The 22,675-nt window shown below is 42.7% G+C and overlaps 1 protein-coding gene across 1 annotated transcript; it reads left to right on the forward strand.

Moving 5' to 3' along the window:
• The first annotated feature begins 8,539 nt into the window (after nucleotides 1–8,539).
• On the forward strand, nucleotides 8,540–13,395 carry LOC101476622 (actin, cytoplasmic). Its single transcript, XM_014414224.3, has 9 exons — nucleotides 8,540–8,697; nucleotides 10,666–10,790; nucleotides 10,863–10,991; nucleotides 11,270–11,380; nucleotides 11,552–11,636; nucleotides 11,844–12,005; nucleotides 12,136–12,327; nucleotides 12,439–12,620; nucleotides 12,921–13,395. The coding sequence occupies exons 2-9, from the start codon at nucleotides 10,668–10,670 to the stop codon at nucleotides 13,062–13,064; spliced, it is 1,128 nt and encodes a 375-aa protein (XP_014269710.2). The 5' UTR covers nucleotides 8,540–8,697; nucleotides 10,666–10,667; the 3' UTR covers nucleotides 13,065–13,395.
• Nucleotides 13,396–22,675: the final 9,280 nt, after the last annotated feature.

Genomic DNA, 22,675 nt, shown 5'->3' on the forward strand with positions numbered 1-22,675 from the left:
CGGCTCCGACAGTCTCGGTCGTTGTGTCCTTGGGCAAGACACTTCACCCGTTGCCTACTGGTGGTGGTCAGAGGGCCCGGTGGCGCCAGTGTCCGGCAGCCTCGCCTCTGTCAGTGCGCCCCAGGGTGGCTGTGGCTACAATGTAGCTGCCATCACCAGTGTGTGAATGTCTGGATGACTGAATGTGTAAAGCGCTATACAAATACAGGCCATTTACCATTGATATTGTGTCTATTCCGGGCGGACGCATTGGATGAGTCGACCCTCATTGACACTCCAGTTGCCCTTCTCACAGTGGTTACCGACGGCGCTTCCCAGTCCAGTCCATTTTACTTCCTCAACCATGACTGTTGTGGTGAAAGGCGACTAGGTGATGCGTGATATTCCCAGATTTGCAGATGCATTTGCTTTATTGTTTGGCTTGATGCTCTGCATTTAGACTACCCCAGGAAGCTGGTTCACACATTTGCCTTTGTCCAAAATATCTTCATGGGGCTTGATGATGGCAAACCCCTGAAACCCCTGCCTACATGCTCTTAAGGAATATAAGGCAATGTTTGTTAGGACACGCACTCTGTTACTGAGCACTTTGTTTGAAGCACTTTAAGCACTTTAAGTTTACCACAGGCTTTGGGTGGATTTAACTCCATCAGTTTACCTAATTTTCCTATACTTGACTGCCTTATCTGGTTATTTGGAAGCTGATCGTCTTTGTACCCATTTTAAAAAATTGTTTTTCATTTCTATTTAAAAAAAAGTGATTAGTATTTGACTTTTTGTTTTGCATTTTTGTGTATTTTGAGAAAGATGCAATTAGGACTGATGTCGTCCTTTGTGATTTTATAAAAAGATAAATGTTCTACACAGAATTTATAATGCTCACTTTATGGTGCCGATGTCCATGTTAGTGGTTTTATAAAATCATTTGTGATGTTTTTAAATTTTCATGAAAAAATGTTAAATAAACAAAATGTAAAGTAACTGAATTTCCGTACGTTTTTTTTTTTTTTTTAGTAGTCTACACTCAAACATTGAAACATAAATATCTTTTAATTAACAATCAGATAATTTGAGTTTAGGTTCTAATATAATTGCATTGTGTTGCATTAAAATAATAAACTACAAGAAACACAAAAATATTGAAATTAAAGTATACAGTCTTTTTGAGTAAAGCTCAATTAATAAAATATAAAATATAATTTTAAATTTTTAGGTTAACAATAAATACAAATTTTGAGTAGTGTTTTCTGTGTGTTTTACCAGCTGTACTCTAGCCAGATCATCATCGGGCTCGTAGCTGAAAACTAGCTTTACTTTATTGTCTGGGTCAACTTTGCTAGCGAGAGACAGAGAGAGGCATTGAAAGGCTTCAATGGAACTTATTGTTTCAGAGGAAACACGAACACAGTCGAGTCTTAATAGCTTACTTACAGCTGGTCTACACTGCCCCTGAGGCTACATTCTTTAGGGCGATGCCTGTATCACTCTGCCTGTTGCCCTCATATTAAATCATTTTTTGAACAATAATTTTTCATTATGCAGGTCGCAAGTAGAGGTGACATGAGCTGTGAGATTGAGACACAGACATTAGAGCCTCTTAATTTGTGTTTTGTTTGGGTTGAAATTGACATGAAATTACTAAAAAATAGAGAAACAGGAAAAGGACCGCGGTGTATTTATTTCATCAAAGTAACTGTATTCTGAACATCAGCTTTTTAAACAGTAACTGTAACGGAATCAGTCGCTCATATTTTGTATTTTAAATACATAACGCCGGTACACATAAACTGTTCTCCAGAACACTGTTCACCAGCCAGCATGTTAGAAAGGCTTGGAAATATTTTGGGTTTTTTTGCATTTGAGACTTTAAAGGACCCTACATGTTTTTGTAGTGATAGTGAAGAAACTGCTACACGACTGTGGAGGAAGATATCAGCAACAATCAGACAGATCGCACAGAAGTCAGAGAGCTGCTGACAAAGGCTGATAACATGGTGAAGGAGAATGGAGGCAGCTGCTTCAACAGTGAGATGTTATCCAAGAGCCCAAGGCAGTGATACAGAAGGAAGTGCAGAAGATCCTGAAGAAGGAAGAAGAGATGAAGAAGAAGGAGGAAGAACTTCAAAGAAAGTACAAAGAAGAATTGTAAGCAATGAAAAAGAGAATTGAAAGAGAGAGAGAGGAAACTGAACAGGAGATAAAAAAAGAGAGCGAAACAACTCGATGAACTGGAGGAAATTATTCAAAAAGAGTGTGAGTGGAGAAAGAAAGAGCATGAAATTAGAGAAGAAGAACACAGGAAAAGGAGAGAGCAGGAAGAACATAAGCGACAGCAGTGAGAACGAGAAGGTCTGGAGAAAAAATCAAGTCAGAATCAAGAGAAAAGAAAATCCAGAACAGGAAAGAAATGAAAGAACAAGAAGAAGCCTGGTAGAAGCAAAACAAGAAAAGTGGGACAAACACAGGAGTTAAATCCAACAGAAAGAGAAGATAAGATAGATCTTCATCACTGTTACTAAAACAATGAAACACATTTTGGCATCTCTCTTTTGGCAGCATGTAGGTTTTTAAATTCAGATTCTGAAAGTAAAAGAGAAGCAACGCAGCAAAAAATACAACCTGTTGCATGAAACGTCATGAAATAAAGAGAATGAGCTGAAAGACAACACAAGGAGAAAAAAGAAAAACTGCATTCACTGCTGGACTTAAAGAAGAAGAAAGAAGAAATAAAGGCTTTAATGGAGAAATCCACAAAGAGATGCTCCATCTGCTGATGACCCGTCCCACTCATGGAACTCCCACAGAAATCTCACTGTTAGTCGCTCATGAAATTAAAATATTGATTAATAATTGAATGAATTTTCACACATTGAGCTCACACATGCTGCACAGTGTAAATGCTCAGTTAATCCTGAATAAAGAAACATTTAAATACTTCCAGTTACGTCCTGTTAAATATTTTTATATCTGAATTTTTCATAATCAGCATTCAGCATAAAACTTTTACATCAGTTTTATGCTGAATGCTGATTTTTCAGGCTAACATGTGCAAAACTCTGATTTTCACTTTGCTGAGGTAAACGCTGTAAACATGTTTGCAGGTTTCTCTTTGTACTCAGCGTCTCTGATTTCATGTTTTTTTTTTATTTGAGAAGAAATCATGAGAATATGTTTTGATGGCTGGTGCAAAGACATCTCCTCAGTTTGAAGAAAACTGTGCGTTTGTACTATTTTCCAATATTAAAAACATAAATCAGTGAATATAACGATCTTCTGTGCTTATTCACTAACAATGTTTTTAGATGCACTCTTGTCAATACTTGAGACTTAACTGCAATCAGCCTGCAGAGCCTTGAAGTAATAATCTGTGTCAGTCAGCAAGTCTTCGTTTCCTGACGGCTAATTCTTCGATGCACAGGACGGAGCTGCATCTCTGACAGACACTGTGTGGAACGATCTTCAAGTCTCTGCATGCCGAGTTTCATGAAAAGCAGTTTGGCTTCATGAAGAACACGCATGACTCTCAGGGAGACTGCGTTTTCCGACCAGTCCAGGAAGTTTCTGCTGCAGCTTTCAGGCCTTTTTTGGTCTCTGTGTGGTTCCATGTTAATCAGCTTGAGAGGGAGGAGCCTGCCTGGTTTCACAGACACGCCTCCGTCTCCCTGAACAGGCCCGAACCAGCCGGAGAATGTGGACAATGTCGGCTCTGCCTGACTGCAGGGCGACAAACAGGAGATCTAAATCAGCGTGCCGAGGCAGACCGGTGCATCGCCTCCCTGCAGACAGGTCGGTGCTCTGCAGCCAGGCGACACGATCCGAACAGTAACAGGGAGGAAGAACTCAACGTTTCCCCTTATTTTAATGCAACGTGGTTCACTTCCTTTTAGGTCTCCCCAAATCTCGTGCAGTCTCTTGAGATTGGATGATCTGGTTATGGTGTAACATCCACGGTGATAAAAAGATGTGTTCATTTAAGTGTGACTGACTCTACAAACTAGCTACAGTCAGAATGATGTGTGTGAATATTTCTGGGCAGTTTGTGTGTGAAACAACAAAAACAGGTATTTTTGATTTTCACCACAGATGATCTCTCTGCTTCACAGGCTGTCAGCTTCACATTGATTTTCTCAGTGAAACTTAGACTCTGTCCCGTGTTGCTGCACAGTGACGTACCTGACAGCAGAGTCGGGCTGCTCTGCTGTCAGGTACGTCCATATAAGGAAGCAGCAGAGTTAACAGATGTGTACAACTGTGTTCAATGATCAATAAAGCTTTGAAATCTGCTTCCATCTCTAAATATTTAAATATTTGAATCCCAGGTTCTGAATCTCTGCTGTGAGTCCTGCATGTGTATAATTTAAGTTTCTGCAGCGTTCAGATAAATCTGTGAAAGTATGAAACGCCACATGTTGTTAAACGTCCTCCCTCCTCTCTGCAGTAGGTGTGTCAGCTGGAGGATGCAGCTGTAGTGAAGTCCATACAAGGACAGACTGAGTGACAGATGGGGTGGGTCGGGGGGAGGACAGACTCTCAGGTATCACCCAGGAATCCTGTAAATCACATCCTGAAATGTAAAACAAGAAGAGTCTCAGAGTTTCTCACGTACATAAATAAATACATGAAGCCTTTTGATTGTTGTATTTTGCGGTTGAACGCACAAACACGTCTGTGCAGGTTCAGGGCGCGTCACAGAAGCAGGAACACGTCTGCGCAGCTAAAACATACAAATGTGCAGCAACTGTGAAGCAGGAAGGTTCATCCTTTGTTTTGACTGCATTAAAAGGGGATACGAGCACAGGCGGGTGCTTCCTCACACTGTGAAAGACAATAAATGATCAACACAACACAACAGCAGTTTTACTGAACTGTGAAAATGAGTACGACACGAGGAAACCAGAAAATCAAGATTGAAATCAAATGTAAAAAAATAACAGAGGCAAAAAAACAGAAATAAACTGACTTGAGTGACCCGTGTGCACCACGAGAGCACAGGTGCAGCACTGTGTGTCGTTCTAATGGACATGTCACTGATTCAGAGGACTGAGAGGAAGAGGATGAAGGCTGAACATTAAAACATGTCTGAGAGGCATGAAGACAACACTGAAACCACAAAAACTTCACCTTTCTGTGAAAAATCATCTGAGATCTGAATTTACAACCAACTAACAACAGCTGACAGTTCAGCGTCTGTGATGCAGCTGCAGAGACGTTTCACCTCCGTACCAGGAAACTGACAGCGTGTCATATCAGAACAAAGAAAGTTTATCTAGTTACAAAATGAGAGCATGTGAGGCTGTGAACACAGATAAGGCCTGACTTTGACTCAGTGTGATTCTGCTGCTGTGCATCAGTCACAGATCCACCTTCACAGTTTGACTCATTGTGCTGCTGTGAAACTGGAAGCTGCAGATAAGGACAAATTCATCTGAAAGCTGTATGACTGTGTGTGATGCACATCCATGTTTGTTTGATTTTTGAACCAGTGATCTGACTCAGCTGCTCTAAAACGGCTTCACTGCACTGTGATGGTCTGTGAATGTGCGCACATTCAAACAGAAAAGGACTCAGCATGATAAACCTGAACGAGCCCAGCAGCTGTGTTAGTGGGATTTATACAACATTTTCATCACGTCACACAATCCTAGTGAAGTTTGGATTTCTGTTTCTGACTGAGATGATCTGAAAAAGTCAAACGTACAAAGATTTCAGTTTTGCACATTTTATTCTGTGATCATAAATCGAGCAAATGAATCTTTAGATTTGGTAACAACAGAAACCAATCAGCTTGTTTTCCATGTAAAAATGTCATGCTGCGGCTGAGAGAGGAAACAGTGAATACTTTGTTTACTAAACAACTTTTTATAATGCAAAGCATTTCAGTTCAGTTTTATTTAGACAGCACATCACAGCAACAGTCACCTCGAGGCACAGTTAACAGTTAACAGCAGCTAACGGCACAGAAATCGTATCATTTGTCATAAAACTGGATTCAAATTCTCCAAAAGCCACAAACATAAGAAACAAAGTCCAGACCTACCTGTCAGTCCAAGAGGCCACGCCCCCAACTTTAAGCTAGGTAATTTAAACAAATGAGTTAATAATAATAATAAAAACCTCCCATACAATGTATGATGTATGATGGGGGACATTAGGTACAGAGACCAAAACATTTTTATATCAGGATGTAAACATGTTTATTTCTACTGTAAAGTTTAAACACGGGAGCCTACGGGGACTGGCTCTGTGCTGGAGCCCCTGGTGGACGTTAGAGGAACTGCAGCTTTTAGCATTTCTGCTTCAGCAGGTTTCTGTTTGTTTCATATGCTGAACACATTTACAATGTTAGAGTGTGCGAATGGAAATATACATATCTTAGACGACTATTCCTTAAACTGTGCACAAAATACATTTGTTGATCTTATGATTTGATTTTTTCCACCAAAATTTGTCAAACTTGACAAATTTTTGATGTTCAGTCAAACATTTTCAATCTGTGATAACTTTTAAAAAACACACTGCACAGTTTCATTATATTTACAAAGGGAAAGAAAGCGCAGCAGAAGAGGACGTCGATGACAGCGAGCATGACTTTGTTCTTGTAAACTCACAGCCGCCTCATCCAGCGGAGCTGCAGACTGAAACTAACACAAAACCAAAACTCACTTTCTTTTACACCAGATCAGAAACTTTTAGAAATCTGCATCCGTATGAAATTCTCTCTCCACTCATCCTCTCTCACATGATGACTGTACACATGCATCAAAGGCAGAAACCCCCAATAATCAGCTGCTCTTAATCGAGGCCATGGTCTCAGGTGGAGAAGGTCCGGAGCTGCAGAGCCACTGTGGGACAACTGGCTCCCCAAGTGGAAGAGTTTCTCCAGTGTCTCGAGGTCGTCCTCATGTTTGAGGGGAGGAGTGGATGCTGCACAAGTGTGTTGTGGTGAAGACAGAGCTGACCCTGAAGCTGATCAGTTGTAGGTCAACCCCACAGGTTTACTCTCACCTGTGGTCATGACCTCTGAGGAGTGAATCATGGATACAAACAACAGAAATGAGCTTCTTGTGTCCCGTGTCCGTCTCTTCCTTAGAGACAGGGTGGAGGAGCCGCTGAGGTGGGTCAGGCAGGAGCAGGACGCCCTCAGGAGTTTATTTACATTATGAATATGTAATATTCTTTTTACATAGTCAATAACAAATGATGCTTTGAGAAGAAATACAGATTGTTGTTGTTTTTAATTTGCTGTTATGTTTGCTTACTGCAGTAAATGATTCTTGCAGTCTGCAGGGACCCCGGCCGGTCGCTCCATGGTACGCTCCATGTGCTCCTGCACAAAACAACATCAGAGAAGCACGATTACAGAAACGTGCCGCCGCAGGGATTCATAGCCAGCATGGAGTGACACCAACTGCTGTGTGATAAAAATCTGCATGTCCTGGAGTCATCTGATAGAGTCCAGAGTGCAGCAGAAAACACTGAGCTGGAAACAGCTTATTTGTATCATCCAATGTAGATTTCAAATATCTGATTACAGATGTTTGTGCAGGTGTTCTGTCTCTGAGGGAACCTCAGTGATTTCATGAAGCTCAGGTCACTAAATATTTGTTCACAGCTTATAAACCTCAGATGCTGCACAGCCGACATCCCAGAACAGCCACTGATCGTTAGAGTCAGATTAATTCTACACCCACAGTGATCTGACTCAGCTCACAGGCTTGTGAAACTCTGTTTTTTCCCATGAATGTTAAAATACTAACCTTGAGTTTTGAAAGACCTTCTGTGTGTTAGAAGAGGAAAACTACATTCAGACCATGACCTGAGTGTTTCAGCCTGTTTCTCTCTGTGTCAGTCCGGCTCACAGAGGCAGGAACAGGACGCCAACGCTTATTCTTGCCTCAGGTGGAGCGTTTATCTGTACCTGCACAGACCTGTGGATCATCAGGCTGATAGCAGCTCTGCAGAGCCACAAAGTCACACCGAGTTCCTCGACAGTTTCCTGGAGTTTTGTTACATGAGCAGCTACAACTACTAAACTGCTTCCTTTCACGTTTCTGTCTCAGAGAGGAGAATGATGAAGGGATGTTTGCTTTCACCCCTCATGCTCTCGCTTCACTCCAGTCACAGTTTTCCAAGTCAGTGGTTCCTGATTGCAATCATGTGACCAAACATTTGAACTTGAATAAATAAATAAAGTTTTTTTGTATTATTATTTCCTCCTGTTTGACCTTCTGGGTGATTTGTGTGATTTATACTCAGCTATCTTTGGTTTACTGGGGCTTTCTTTAACATTCATCAGCGCAGAGAATAAACTACATTTAATCCAGAGCTTACTTCCGGTGCTCCTGGCCAATCAGCGTCCTCGTTCTCAGGCGGACTCCATATTAGATTAAAACCTTTGCAGGATTTTTGTGGCGGAGGAGAAATCAGGATTCCGTCTCTGGTGCTGGCCCCTCCCCTTTGACGGATGCCTCCTACAGCCAATCAGCGCGCCAGCTGAGAGCACCTGCGAGGTCCTGGTCACCTGGACCAATTAGAGCGCGGCTGTCAGAACGTTACCTTTTATGGGAAACGCCAGCTGTCCCGCGAGCGCGGATAAAACCGGTGCGCTCGCGCTAATGTTGCTGCAGTAACCGCACAGCTGGGCCAGAGAAGCATCCGCGAGACTTCACCACAGACGCGCCTGACTCACCTGCACAGGTAACACTCAGAGTACAGTTTCTCATGTAGTTCGGAGGTCAAAGTGGAACAATGAGGCTGCAGCTGGGTTTAATTAAAGAGCTCAGATTTAAAGATAAAGCTGCCGCAGCTGAAACACGATGTTACTCTGAGCTGCGGTTTCATTAGAGAGGCGCTAAAGAACAAACCGGTTCTCAAACCGCTAACTCTGATCTGACTGAGCTCACAGGGGCCGGAGGAGACCCTCTGTGAGGCCGGAGGAGACCCTCTGTGAGGCCGGAGGAGACCCTCTGTGAGGCCGGAGGAGACCCTCTGTGAGGCCGGAGGAGACCCTCTGTGAGGCCGGAGGATGCTAGTTGAAACCAGGCTGCACGATAAAAGCTGACTTGATGCTGAGATCTTTAAGTAAAACTGGAGGAAAATATACAACAAACTGAGTGACGTTAAAGAGAAAAAATGCCAAAGTCGGCTAACATCTCACTGTTTTGTAAAATGTGCAGGTCATGTTTCTTCTGAAACGTAAAGTGAAAAATGTGATGATTTCTTTAATGTTCACGACTGCATGAGATTTATTCACGTTTAAAAACTGTGTCAAAATCCATCTTCAGTGAATGAGTGATGACCCGAGGGAAGGGCTGCTCCTCTGCGCTTCCTGTTTCTAACTCTTACATAATCAGACCTCCTGCTGTAGTTTTCTGTTCAGCCAACTTAAAAAGATGTGTGACCTGGACACGTGCATAGAAACTACAAACCTTGTTCCTAATGGACTGAGCCAGATGAGAATCTGGGTTTGCAGAGCAGATGAGTTTGTTCTGTCTGAACTTGTTGAAATGTTCTTGACTGGAAAATGTGACAAAACAACTCAGTTTAGCCAGAAGCCCCACCCACCATCAATGTTCCCTCTAATGTTTCACGTGTCTGAGCGAACACACAAACTCCCTGAGCGTCCCTGGATCACTGTGAGCGACAGCAGACGTGTGCACTGTGGTCACGCCAGCATCGAATCCATCCAAGTTACATGTTTATTAAAATAATCAAATTACAGCATTTATGTTAGACTACTTTAAATTAACTGCTTTAGCCCACTTACAATGAAAGTTTTAAAAAAATCTTGTTCCTGACCTGTGCAGTATGTTAACGCTATTGGAAGGAAAAATAACTAACTCCAATTTTGAAAACTTTTTTTATTTATTTATTTATTTTTGCTCTGACTTATAATTATGACTCATTGTCATAATTATAAGTAGAGTCCTGTGGCTGAAATATAGTAAATAATGACAAATGTTGGGCAATTAATTATTTAGTTCTTCAAAAAAGTTACTGAGTTTTTTGCAGACAACAAAGTGTTTTGTTTTTTTTGTTTTTTGCTTTTTTGTTTTGTTCGTTTTTGTTTTTTTTAAATCAACATTTCAAACTATTTACAGAACAATCAGCTGTTCTGCATCAAATCTGATACAACACAAATTTTGTGCCACAACAATAAATGCCATGTTCCCATATAATTTTTTTGATTGGTCCCCATAAGGCTGGGGGCAGGGGTTTGCTCACAGGCGGAGAGTGTTTTCCTTATAAAACACCGTTTTTACAGTTTCTTCCTGCAGTAAATATAAACAACGACAGTATTCAGGAAGAAAACCAAACATTGCAGATATTTTTATCAAACTTTTATAAAAACTGGTATAAAGTCCACACTTTCTCCATCAGTTGTTCCGTCTGTCCTGATCACATCTCCGATGGTTGTACACGTTGTCATTAACGTGGCTTCACTCCACATCAGCCGCTTTGCTAAAACACCGGCACATAAGGACGCTGTCAGAGCCTGTCAGCCACATGGATTAGCTGCGTTGGCTGGACTGTGGGATAAGGTGGCATCGTTCTGATCCCATTCGGGAGCAGCCAGTCACTGACTAACACTGCAGAACAGAATTATTAAAGTATTTACTTTAAGAGATTTACCCTCTGATTATGTGAATGACTGTGTTCTTTCAGACATGGATGAAGAAATCTCTGCCCTCGTTGTTGATAATGGCTCCGGTATGTGCAAAGCGGGTTTCGCTGGAGACGACGCCCCCCGAGCTGTCTTCCCCTCTATCGTCGGTCGCCCGAGGCACCAGGTACGAACGTCACTCTCAGGAATTCGACTGCAACCCTGCGCATAAGCCTGACGCGTGTAACTGTGTCTGCAGGGTGTGATGGTGGGAATGGGACAGAAGGACAGCTACGTGGGAGACGAGGCTCAGAGCAAGAGGGGCATCCTGACCCTGAAGTACCCCATCGAGCACGGCATCGTCACAAACTGGGACGACATGGAGAAGGTGAAGGACTTTATCAAAGCTGACATCTCTCACTACAGGTTGTCTTTAAACCCCTGAATGAAATCTGACCAGTTTAAACAGAAAACCACAACAATCTAAACTGGTTTTATTTCTTTTGTGGGGGGGGAGGGGTTTATTTGTTTGGTTTGCTCTTGTCTTGCTGCTGAAAGATGCCATTTTCCACTTTGATTTCATCACCTGAGAATCAGAGTTCAGACTGAATACCTTCTGATTTAATCACACTTGTACTTAACTTGCGAGCTGCCTTTGTCGTGCAGATCTGGCATCACACCTTCTACAACGAGCTCCGTGTTGCTCCTGAGGAGCATCCAGTGCTGCTGACTGAGGCTCCTCTCAACCCCAAAGCCAACAGGGAGAAGATGACGCAGGTGTGTGAAGGACCATCTCTGATTAAAGCGCTGATACGCTGAACCTGTTGATCCTGTACCTGTGAAGGTTTTCTAGCCTGGATGCATTTTGCACTTGTAGAAAAAGAAGTTAATTTCCAGGCTAATGGTGTAATTATAGCACTTGTACATTAAAGTCTTTCTCTGGTGCAGATCATGTTCGAGACCTTCAACACTCCTGCCATGTACGTGGCCATCCAGGCCGTGCTGTCGCTGTATGCTTCTGGTCGTACCACAGGTGGGTCTCCAGCATTTCAGGATCTTGCTGTGCAGAGTTCTGCTTCAGATAAACTTCCTTGTTTAGCTTGGGGCTCGTTTCTTCAGTTGGGGGTTAGAGCTGCTGCTCTGAGTATTCTCTGGCCCTGCTCAGAGCAGCAGCTAGTGACCATTAGAGGAAGCACAAAGCTCAGTGGTTCCAGAGTGACCCGAGTGTTCTGTCCTGCAGGTATTGTGATGGACTCTGGTGACGGTGTCAGCCACACTGTGCCCATCTACGAGGGCTACGCTCTGCCTCACGCCATCCTCCGTCTGGATCTGGCTGGCAGAGATCTGACAGACTACCTGATGAAGATCCTGACCGAGCGAGGCTACAGCTTCACCACCACTGGTATGTGTGCAGTTTTACCTTCAAGCATGCTGATGTAAAGCCATAATCTGCAGCTACTGCAGTTACAAACCGTGACCATGATGCGCACGTCCGTCTAAGTGTCCATTTAACTGTCAACTCTGACCTCCAGCCGAGCGTGAGATCGTGCGTGACATCAAGGAGAAGCTCTGTTACGTGGCTCTTGACTTTGAGCAGGAGATGCAGACAGCAGCTTCCTCTTCCTCCCTGGAAAAGAGCTACGAGCTTCCTGATGGACAAGTCATCACCATCGGCAATGAGCGGTTCCGCTGTCCCGAGGCGCTCTTCCAGCCTTCGTTCCTTGGTTTGTAAATCGTCAGTTACCCTCCAGAGACGCCTGTTGTTGAATTTTTCTGAAAGGTGCTGAAGCCTTGGTGCATCAGGTCTCTCACTTCTGCACTAAAACTTCATTCAGGTATGGAGTCGGCTGGTATCCACGAGACGACCTACAACAGCATCATGAAGTGTGACGTGGACATCCGTAAGGACCTGTACGCCAACACTGTGCTGTCCGGTGGCACCACCATGTACCCCGGCATCGCCGACCGCATGCAGAAAGAGATCACTGCCCTGGCCCCGCCCACCATGAAAATTAAGGTTTGTTACTTGGATCTCTTGAGCTGTAAACTTGTGCAGTGTTGCACTTTAAAAACTGCAAACTTTAAATCTGTCATCAACTTCTGCCCATGCATGACGGGAGGCTGTGTTGCACTTTAACGGTGCCACTTACACCCTCCTCCTCCTCTGGCATTTGGCACCACTATATAAATCTATCTGAAGCTAGTTTTGCTGCCCTCTAGTGTACACTTTTTCAAACTTAACTACCTGCTGCTGTGCATCTCTAGACTGGCCTACAGGTACTTACCTGCCTCGTGTCTAATCTGTTCTCGTCTCCAGATTATCGCTCCCCCCGAGAGGAAGTACTCCGTCTGGATCGGCGGCTCCATCCTGGCCTCTCTCTCGACTTTCCAGCAGATGTGGATCAGCAAGCAGGAGTACGATGAGTCCGGCCCCGCCATTGTTCACCGCAAGTGCTTCTAAAATGCTTCCATGCTCCTCCCCCTCCGCCCTTGCAAGATTCGCCGTACTTCCACTGTCCCAGCTAGATGTGCGTCTGGTTTGTCTCGCATGGACACGCCTGAAGATGCTGTGAATATGAGGACTCGGGTTTTAGTGTTACAGTACAAGTTTCACTTAAACAGCATTTAAAACACACTTAGCAATTCTAGTCCAGTTTGAGGAAAGTTGGTTTGAGCTGTTGCAAACTGTTAGACATTAAGTTCCACTGCATCTCTCTGGTCAAATAACCTGTCATGAAACTCTACAAACTGTTCAGGTAAATCTTTCAATAAAATATCATTTATTTACTTAATCACTGAGTGGTTTGAGTTTATTGCTATCAGCCCCCGCACCAATGTTTGCATTTGAATGCAAACATTGAACTCTGGTCTAATCCCACATTTTATGCTGATTAGCAAAGTTAATGGTCCGTTCTCGCTAAATGCAGTTTAGCTTTGTGCTAACTTTAAACAATGACTAGTGGCTGCCATCATCTGAAGTATTGGTACCTGCAATTCTTAAACTCACCCAAACCCTCTAAAAGCACATTTCTGGAGCAAATGCAGGAAATGGTTTTGAAAATTTGATTTATAAAATAGTTTCTGTAAGTTTACATTTGGTCTTGTTAAACCTGCAAACACTGAGGTGTTGTGCTACAGTTTGTCAGTTTCACTATATTTCACCACTTTGTGGATTGGCTGATCAAGTGAGTGCATAATGTTGGTCATCCCACCGTCACCCGCTTAATTGCTGAATACAGAATTTGTTGAACATTAAGAATTTCAGAAGGATCTGTCCTCTCAGCTCAGCTGACGTTCACCCAGGATACAATGCCATCTCCGGACTGACCTGCACACCTGAAGCTCACTGCTGTGGCTGAGCTGACAGTTTTACCTGATGACGGTCTTTAGTCAAATGTACCGGAAAGGAATATAAATAAGCTTCATTCTGACATTGTTTTCCCTGTTTGACCTTCATTTTATCTTTTTTTTTTTCTTCGTGTGTGTGTGAATAAAATGGGCCAATATGTGGTGGCTATATAAGAGCCACTAAAAATATTGTGGTAGGATACAAACGGAGCAGAGGTGATTGGAACTCTTGAGGAATGTACAGAGCGACAAACATTGTGTCTGCAGGAACGAATATATTAATGTTTGAACTTAATATATTTGAGGCAGTAGGGTGACTTCCTCTCTTATGTGCATGTCGATTAACATTATTACCAACATAGGTCTTGCCAGCAGGGGGCAGCAAAGCTTGGGTGTGACTATTACTTGAATTAATAATATATTAACACACCTGTTGACTTCTGTTTGCACAAACATTTTAGTGTATAATTGACATTAAACATGTTACACATAACTGCGACTGCTGCATTCTGCAAACTTGCGGTAGCTCCACAACAGGAACACTGCTCTGTACTGTGAGCTGTATTTTTTTTTTTTTATGGCATTTCTTTGTGTTTCCTGAGCTTCAGCACAAGTTTAAAAAAAATAATAATAATAAAAAAATTGCTAAAAGCATCTGAACCACCTTTGAAGGCGATGACATAATGCCTTGTATGTCTCCTGGTTACAGAATAACTCACAATGGACACAGTTGATGTTTTATTGTGAACACGGGTTTAAATCGTCTCTCACACAGAGTGAACACGTTGCTGCAAAATGTTTCAGCTTTGTGTAGACGTTTCATCTGCAGCTAAGCCAGAAGTTTTCAACATTAACTACACACTCAAACTGCAACAAAGATAAAGAAATAAAAAACACTAGCAAACAAAGGATCAACCATCACACTAAAAATGTAAAAAGATGTATGAAACATTCATCACTAACAAACAACCTCATCACATTTAAAAGCACGACTGTTTTTAATTTGAGCAGATTTTCAGGGTAATTTTTTTTTTGCTCCATCATTAAAAGAGTTTAAATCTGTTCCCCAAGGCTCAACTTTCATCTGAGTAACTTACACAAATGAACATGTACATTTCAAAATAATGTCAATATTACGATCTGCCGACATGGGAACAGGCTTAGGAATCAGCAGCAGCTTTATTGTTTCAGTGTTTGTGTTTCAGCTAATCTCACAGATGAGAGAAATTAAAAAGGCCTCAGACGAACGCACACATGTCAGGAGGACATTTGTCTAAAATTAGAAAAGAAAATCACAACAATAAAACGATGACGTTTCACCACTGAAGCACAGACGTAAGTAAAGTAACTTTGGACAGTTAAAAGCTTACATTCAGTGGGTAGGTCACCTTCCTGGTGATGCACCTGCATCCAAGCTGTTACTGACTCGTCAGCTTTTGATTCAGATTTTTGTTCTTCACCTCCTAAATACACACTTGTTTCCTTTTTCTGCAAACACACATGCATGTTTTAATACTTCACGTGTGTTTTTTCTGTGGTCTTTGCATCAGTGTGTTACATAAAAATAAAAGCAATGACAGCAGCAGAATAATCCATGAATAGATGCAGTGTTTCATCCTACTGCAGCTTTCTGTTACTTGCTTTCACCTCCTCCTGGTTCAGTTTATCCTCCTCATGCATTCGCTCCCAGATCGCCGTTCTTTCTTTATCCCAAGCGTCTCGATGTTTCTTCACCTGTCTGTCTGTGAAGAGTGCGATATAAATAAACTTTTGCTTCGGTTCATGACATTTACTTACTTTTACTATGATTGCTTCCTTTATTCTCTTGTATGTTTTCATGTCTTTCTATTACAGCATTAAATTAATCTCTGCTTCATGAAGCTTTTCTAATCTATGAGATGGAAAAACAAAACCAGTGATGAGAACAGATGTTCTCCACACTGATTATGTTTGAGAAGAGGTTTGATTGTTATTTGACAGGTTGTCCAGGTTTACTTAGTGATTTCCAGTAAATTATAACTGTATACATATAACGGTGAAATGTTGTTTTAGTTCCATTAATTCAAAAAGACAATATCCTAACTTATGTTCAGAAAAGATGAAGCTGGTGTTGGACACGTTTTGTGGACAGTGTCTTTTATGTAACAGCTCTGTGTGTGCTGTATTTCCAGTGAGAAACCTGCGTGTCACAGTGAAGGTGGTGTAGTTATTGGCACTGACTCGATTTCCAAATGAAACCTTTATATTATTTACTAACTACACAGCATGCTGAAGGTTTTAACAGCACTTCACTTCCACATTTTGTCATGTTACAGCTTTATTCCACAATTTATTAAAATCATTTTTCTTCTCAAAATTCAGCACAATGATCCATAATGACAACGTGAAAAACAGCTTGAAATTTCTACAAATGTATTAAAATAAAAACTTGCAACCAATGTGAATATTCTTGTAAACGTAACCATAGAGCACAAAGTTAACAGGAGCTCCAGCTCTGCTAGGATGACAGATCACATGCCTCCCATCATTACGCTCTACACTTGGATCCATTTTTGTCTGCAACTCCTGAACTTGAAGAATTTCTGTCTCCGAGACTGAAATCTGATCAAGACCTGCAAAGGTCTCTCCATCAGCTCTGGGTGTTGATGTCAGGACCAGTGAATGGTCAAAAGAATAATCACTGAAGATGTTCAGAATTACAGAGAGCCTCAGTTTGTGTTGCTGTGTCAAGTCCTCAGACTGTATGACCAGCAGGAACACATGAGAGCCCTTTTAGTTTGTCTTCAGAGATGCTGGAATGAAGCAGATCTGTGTTGATGAGAACTGTTTCTTTGCTTTGAGTCCACTTTTCGTCCACTCTGTTAAATTTGTCTCTCCCAGTAAGAAGTTTCCCACTCAGACCAGCTGCTCCCCAGCAGAACAGCCCTCGTCTCCGACACTGAAATGGTAACAAAAATGTTAAAAGTTAGCACAGAATCTACAAATGTAATCTTTTATTGCAACATGTGTTTTTAAATAATACATTTGAATTTCTATAGATTTGTATAATACATTTTTTTATTATACAAAAATAATACAATAAGATAATGTCATAAATTTTGTTTGTGCATCACGACAATTTCCACATTTAGAAATGAAAAAATTAAAATGCAGATAAAATGCAGGTTCCAGATTCCATCCATCCATCTTCATCCGCTTTATCCGAGGCCGGGTCGTGGGGGCAGCAGCCTAAGCAAAGAGGCCCAGACCTCCCTCTCCCCAGCCACCTCCTCCAGCTTATCCGGGGGAACACCAAGGCGTTCCCAGGCCAGCCGAGAGATATAATCTCTCCAGCGTGTCCTGGGTCTGCCCCGGGGCCTCCTCCCGATGGGACATGCCTGGAACACCTCACCCAGGAGGCGCCCAGGGGGCATCCTTGTCAGATGCCCGGAACACCTCGGCTGGCTCCTTTCGATGTGGAGCAACAGCTGCTCTACTCTGAGCCCCTCCCGGATGGCCGAACTTCTCACCCTATCTCTAAGGGAGAGGCCAGCCACCCTTCGGAGGAAGCTCATTTCTGCCGCTTGTATCCGCGATCTCGTTCTTTCGGTCACTACCCACAGCTCGTGGCCATAGGTGAGGGTAGGGACGTAGATCGACCGGTAAATTGAGAGCTTCACTTTTACACTCAGCTCCCTCTTCACCACGACGGACCGGTGCAGCGTCCGCATTACTGCAGCTGCAGCCCCAATCCGTCTGTCGATCTCCGGCTCCCTTCTCCCATCACTCGCGAACAAGACCCCGAGATACTTGAACTCCTCCACTTGGGGCAGGATGAAGATGAGTCGCGGATGAGTTCCAGATTTCAGCTGCCTGTAAAGTTTGATTGAGAAAGTCAATCAAAATGTTTGTTTTTAAAACTGTGTTCATTTGCATAATTGGGGAGTAAAACAGGGGGCTGTGTGTAAAGATGGCAGTGGGGTTTTTCATGGTTAATGCAGTGTTTTAGATTATCAGATGGCGCCGATGAGGATGGCTGCCATGATCGCCATCATACTCAGTTTCACGAGTTTTCCTCGTGTTTTTAACACTTGCAGATTCTGCAACAGTCTGTGTCTAAATATTCAATCTGCACAAACACTGGACACATTTTTATGGACTGTCTCTTAGCACACATTGACCCGAACACTTTTTGTTTAAACAGATTAGTCGCTGTTGTTTTTTATTTTCTTATAGTATTATTATTTCTCTTTTAAATTGTATTGCATGATTGTTGTGCATTTTACTTATTTTAGTTGCATTTTAGTGTGTAAAGTACTTTGTGCAGCATGAGCTGTTGGAAACGTGCTGTTTAAATGGCACAGATCACCTTCGACCACACAAATGCCCCTGAGCAGAAACTACGCCGGAGGAAAGGAGCCGGGGTCATGGTCCAGCTGATGAACAGACAGCACCATTCCTCACTTCCCACCATTGTTCTAGCTAAAATCCTAACTTTGGAAAACAAGCTGGATGAACTGCTGACCAGGATGACTTTCCATCAGGATACTATACGGAGAAATGGCTGAATTCCTCCTCAGTTCCCGGCTTGGCTGGTGTTCCTGTGAGAACAAAAGTACCTCGTTCACATGTGCCCGCCCCCAACCAGCCTTCAGCAAATCAGATCTCCCCACGGTCGTCCTGCTACCAGCTTATAAACAGAAGCTGAGGCGTGAGCAGCCAATCATGTGCTCGGTTCAATGCTGGACCGCCATCGTCTTGCGTCACTGCTTCTGCACTGCTGAGTGGTAAGTTTTTTCAAGCTGTTGCCAACAATAGTGTGAATGATTGCACACAATGCATCAGTGAATACACTGATGACATCGTACCACAGGTTACTGTACAGACTCACTCTAAGCAGAAGCCATGGGTGAAAAAGCCCAACTGTCACCTGGTTAAATGTGCTGACGACACAGTTCTGTCACTGCTGTCAGGCCCTCACAGCACCACGGGCCGCTCTGCAGGAGTTTGTGATGTGACAGCTCCACACTTGAACTGAACGTGAGCAACACCAAAGAGATGGTGGTGACCCCTCTCACATTGTTCACCCTGCATTTCAATGGCTCCCCTCTGGGCGGCGCCTCTGCTGCATTTCCTGCAGGACTGAGGAGGAGGAGCGCCACCTTTGTCCCCAAAGCCACTCTGCTTTTTAGCTCCAGCCGATAAGAACATTTCCACAGCAGAAACAGAAACTACTCTACACTCTTTTTTTTTACTGCCGACACTTTGTTCACTTTTAGTCACTTACAGTTACACACAGACCAGATAACATCCCAGTCCTGCTCTCAAACTGGCAGATTTCTTCACAGACACCTTTAATTTTTTTTGCCTGAGGATCCTCAGTGACCACAGCCACACACTCATCATGTGGCACAGAAGCATCCACACCCATCCCAGTCAATTCAGTATGTGTTACTCGTGTGCAATATTGAGGGTCTCTGAGCCTAAGAATTTAACTGCTGGTAGTAATATGCCATTGTTACCTGTAAAAATAAAAACTTGAACTTGTTGAACTGTTTTTTGCTCGTACTCATGCTGCCCGACATCAGCGCATATTGGAAATGCCACAGGCACCGATGGGTTTTCTATCGCCCATTGGGGCGCCCTCCTTTTGCGAGGTGCACCTGCTGCTTGCGGCGCAGAGAGAAGAGCGCGGGGCGGCGGGGAGCAGCATCTAATAACCAACTCACAAAATAAAACAAAATAAAAACAAACCAACAAACACAAAAACACCAGACATCATGATGCAGACTTATAATTTGCACCAATGTTTTTTCAAAATTCTACACACGAAAAGTGAGCGCGAGAGCCCTCAGTGAGCGTGCGCGCTGCTGAAGTCAAAGTAAACTTTATTGTCATCTCCGCTACAGACAGTCCAGTATAGAGAGACGAGACGACGAGGCTGCAGTTACAGCAGTGCAAGTAAACAAACAATAAAAATAAGAAGAGTAAGAAAATAAATCTACACTTTAGGACTTGGGGTAAAGGATCAATAACAATTTAAAATTTACAGTTTGATGATTTAAAGTCTCACACACAACCCGTCGAAAGGGGAGGGGCCGGCTGCTTCCAAATAGAGCACATTTCATTCATAATGATGTAAATCCAAACCCATCATGTATTCATGATTTGAATCCTGGGTTGTGCGAAATCTCAGAAATAAACCTTAGACAAAGTGAATCTGTGAACTAAGGTGTAGGTGTGTTAGGTTATGTTGTGGTGATCCTCGAGTTGGGGGATTTGTGTTCATACTGGAGTGCAACATTAAAAGATGGACAAGAAAAGTTCAAAGCCATCAGGTGCTCAGTTTAGAAAAAATAGAAAAGAAGAGGAGAAACAAAAGATGCAGGTAAGCAGATGTGTGATTGGATAATGGCAGCTCATCCTGAAACAATCAGAATCAGAATACTTTATTAATTAAAGGAAATTATGTGGGTTACAGTTGCTCCAAGAAGAAATGGTAAAAATTGCAACAGTAACAGACTAAACTCCAAACAATACATTATGTTACAGATTCTAATATTAATTGTCAGTTGTTGATTTGTCCTGTTCTCATTGTGTGACGAATGATGATGGCTGTCTGGTAGCTGTTTGCATAGTATGCATACTCTCTCTCTCTTCATATGTGTGTGTGTGTGTGTCTATGTTTCTCTGGTGAAATTCAGTGTGGTTCCCACAACAGTTTTATGTTAATGTGCAATCCTTAATATGGGGTGTGTGTGTGTGTGTGTGTGTGTGTGTTCGCCCGGGGCACCAAACCAAACAGGCTAGGACCGCCACTGCTCCCACCTGTGTGTATGCTAATATATTTGATCATGTTCAGCAGCAGAGGACAGACAGCCTGATGTTGAGATAATTAATTTGCCACAGTAGCTGAAGGTGTTTTCTATTCTTTATTTAACATTTAGAAAAATACACCTAAGTGTTATTTGATTTTGCACAAATGTTATTTCACAGATGAGTTACATCCTCTCCATTATCTGAGAGATCAAGTTTCAAGTTGTTGTTTGTCATAAACAGGCAACAATGGCACATCACTGCCAGCAATGAAATACTCAGCCTCCTCAATATTGCACACAGAAAACTGCACATAAGTAAGAATTAGATAAAAAATAAGATAAACTATATAAATAAAAAATAACATATATGAATAAAGAATAAGAATAAATAAATACAGATTCCTAAAAAATACTGTAGCAGCTGTAGTGCAGAGGTAGTGGTACATACATACAGTGTGTACAGTGATTGTGTAAACCAGGGGTGGGGAACTCCAGGCCTCGAGGGCCGGTGTCCTGCAGGTTTTAGATGATCCTTGATCCAACACAGCTGATTTAAACGGCTAAATGACTCCTCAACATGTCTTGAAGTTCTCCAGACGCCTGGAAATGAACTAATCATTTGATCCATTTGTGTTGATCCAGGGTGAGATCTAAAAGCTGCAGGCCCTCGAGGCCTGGAGCTGCCCACCCCTGGTGTAAACAGTCCAATATTTCAGCAGCTCAGTGATGGCTTGTGGCTAGAAATTCTTCCTCCATCTGCTGCTGTTGATGCTTCTGTGAAGTGTATGGCTGTGGTGGATGGAACCAGAGAGGATCTTCAGGCCTGTCTACCTGCAGAGGTCCTGGATGGCTGGCAGAACCACAGACAGACTGAATACTCTCGATGGTGCATCGATAGCATGTGCTGTCTTTGAGGGTGACATGAATAAATAAAGTTTGGGCCTTTGTGTTTTGAAGATTGAAGACTTTGGGGTTCTCTTTGGTCAGGCCACAGCCAATAAAGTCTTGGCAAGATGGTCAATCACTTATACCAACAACAGAAATACTGGCACTGATGCACCGGGATGAGTCTCCTGCTACAGCTGAGAATGGGAAGTGCAAAGAAATCTAATCTTATCTGTGTTTCACGTAGTTTCATGCTCCATTTTGTTAGTGGGGAACACTGAGGTCTCAAACTGTGTAAAATAAACACATTAACCAGATTTAAAGGGTTAAAGGCTGAGACGGTGTTATGACTGCACTTGTCCAACTCCACAATGAAGCCGCATGAGATTTCTGCATGTTCAGCATCATCTCGTCAGATTTCAGCAGATGTGTTGTTCAGAGGAAACTGCTCAGATCTATCATTCGATCAGAGATGTGTTATATAGAGACGTGACTCTTAGAAACATGGATGCAGGAGAGCAAAACTGTGCTGCACACAAGACGTCAGAGACACACCTCAGGGGCAAAAACACAGATGCAGTGAGTGGGTGAAGTGAAGAAGAGGAAGTGTCTCAGTGTCTTTAACCGTCTGCATGGACATAAACCATGTGGACACAGCTGTTCCCACACCTGCCTGCTGTTTCTGTCATCTCCTCCAGTTTGTGTAAATGATTCTTTAACGTTAGAAAGAAAAGTAATAAAAGCTGAGTTTCACTTCAAGTTTCACAGTCAGTCTGTGGATCTGCTCCACAGAAACCCCCTCTGTGCTGCCAGTAACAGTCTGAGTTTGACTTTTATACAATAAAAATGATCAAACCTGAAAGCTGAGGGATTTAACTCTGAGTACAACAGCGTGTTTCATGCATGCGCCTCAGATATGAAATATTTATTTGTCTTAAACATTTTGGTCTTTTAAATGTTTCAAAGCCTTAAACACAAGATTTTTAATGAAGGTGTTTGAACCTGGAGCACGAGCTGCCTCCAAGTCCACGGACACAGTGAC

Source organism: Maylandia zebra, linkage group LG12 (genome assembly GCF_041146795.1).
Source record: "Maylandia zebra isolate NMK-2024a linkage group LG12, Mzebra_GT3a, whole genome shotgun sequence".
NCBI lineage: Eukaryota > Metazoa > Chordata > Actinopteri > Cichliformes > Cichlidae > Maylandia > Maylandia zebra.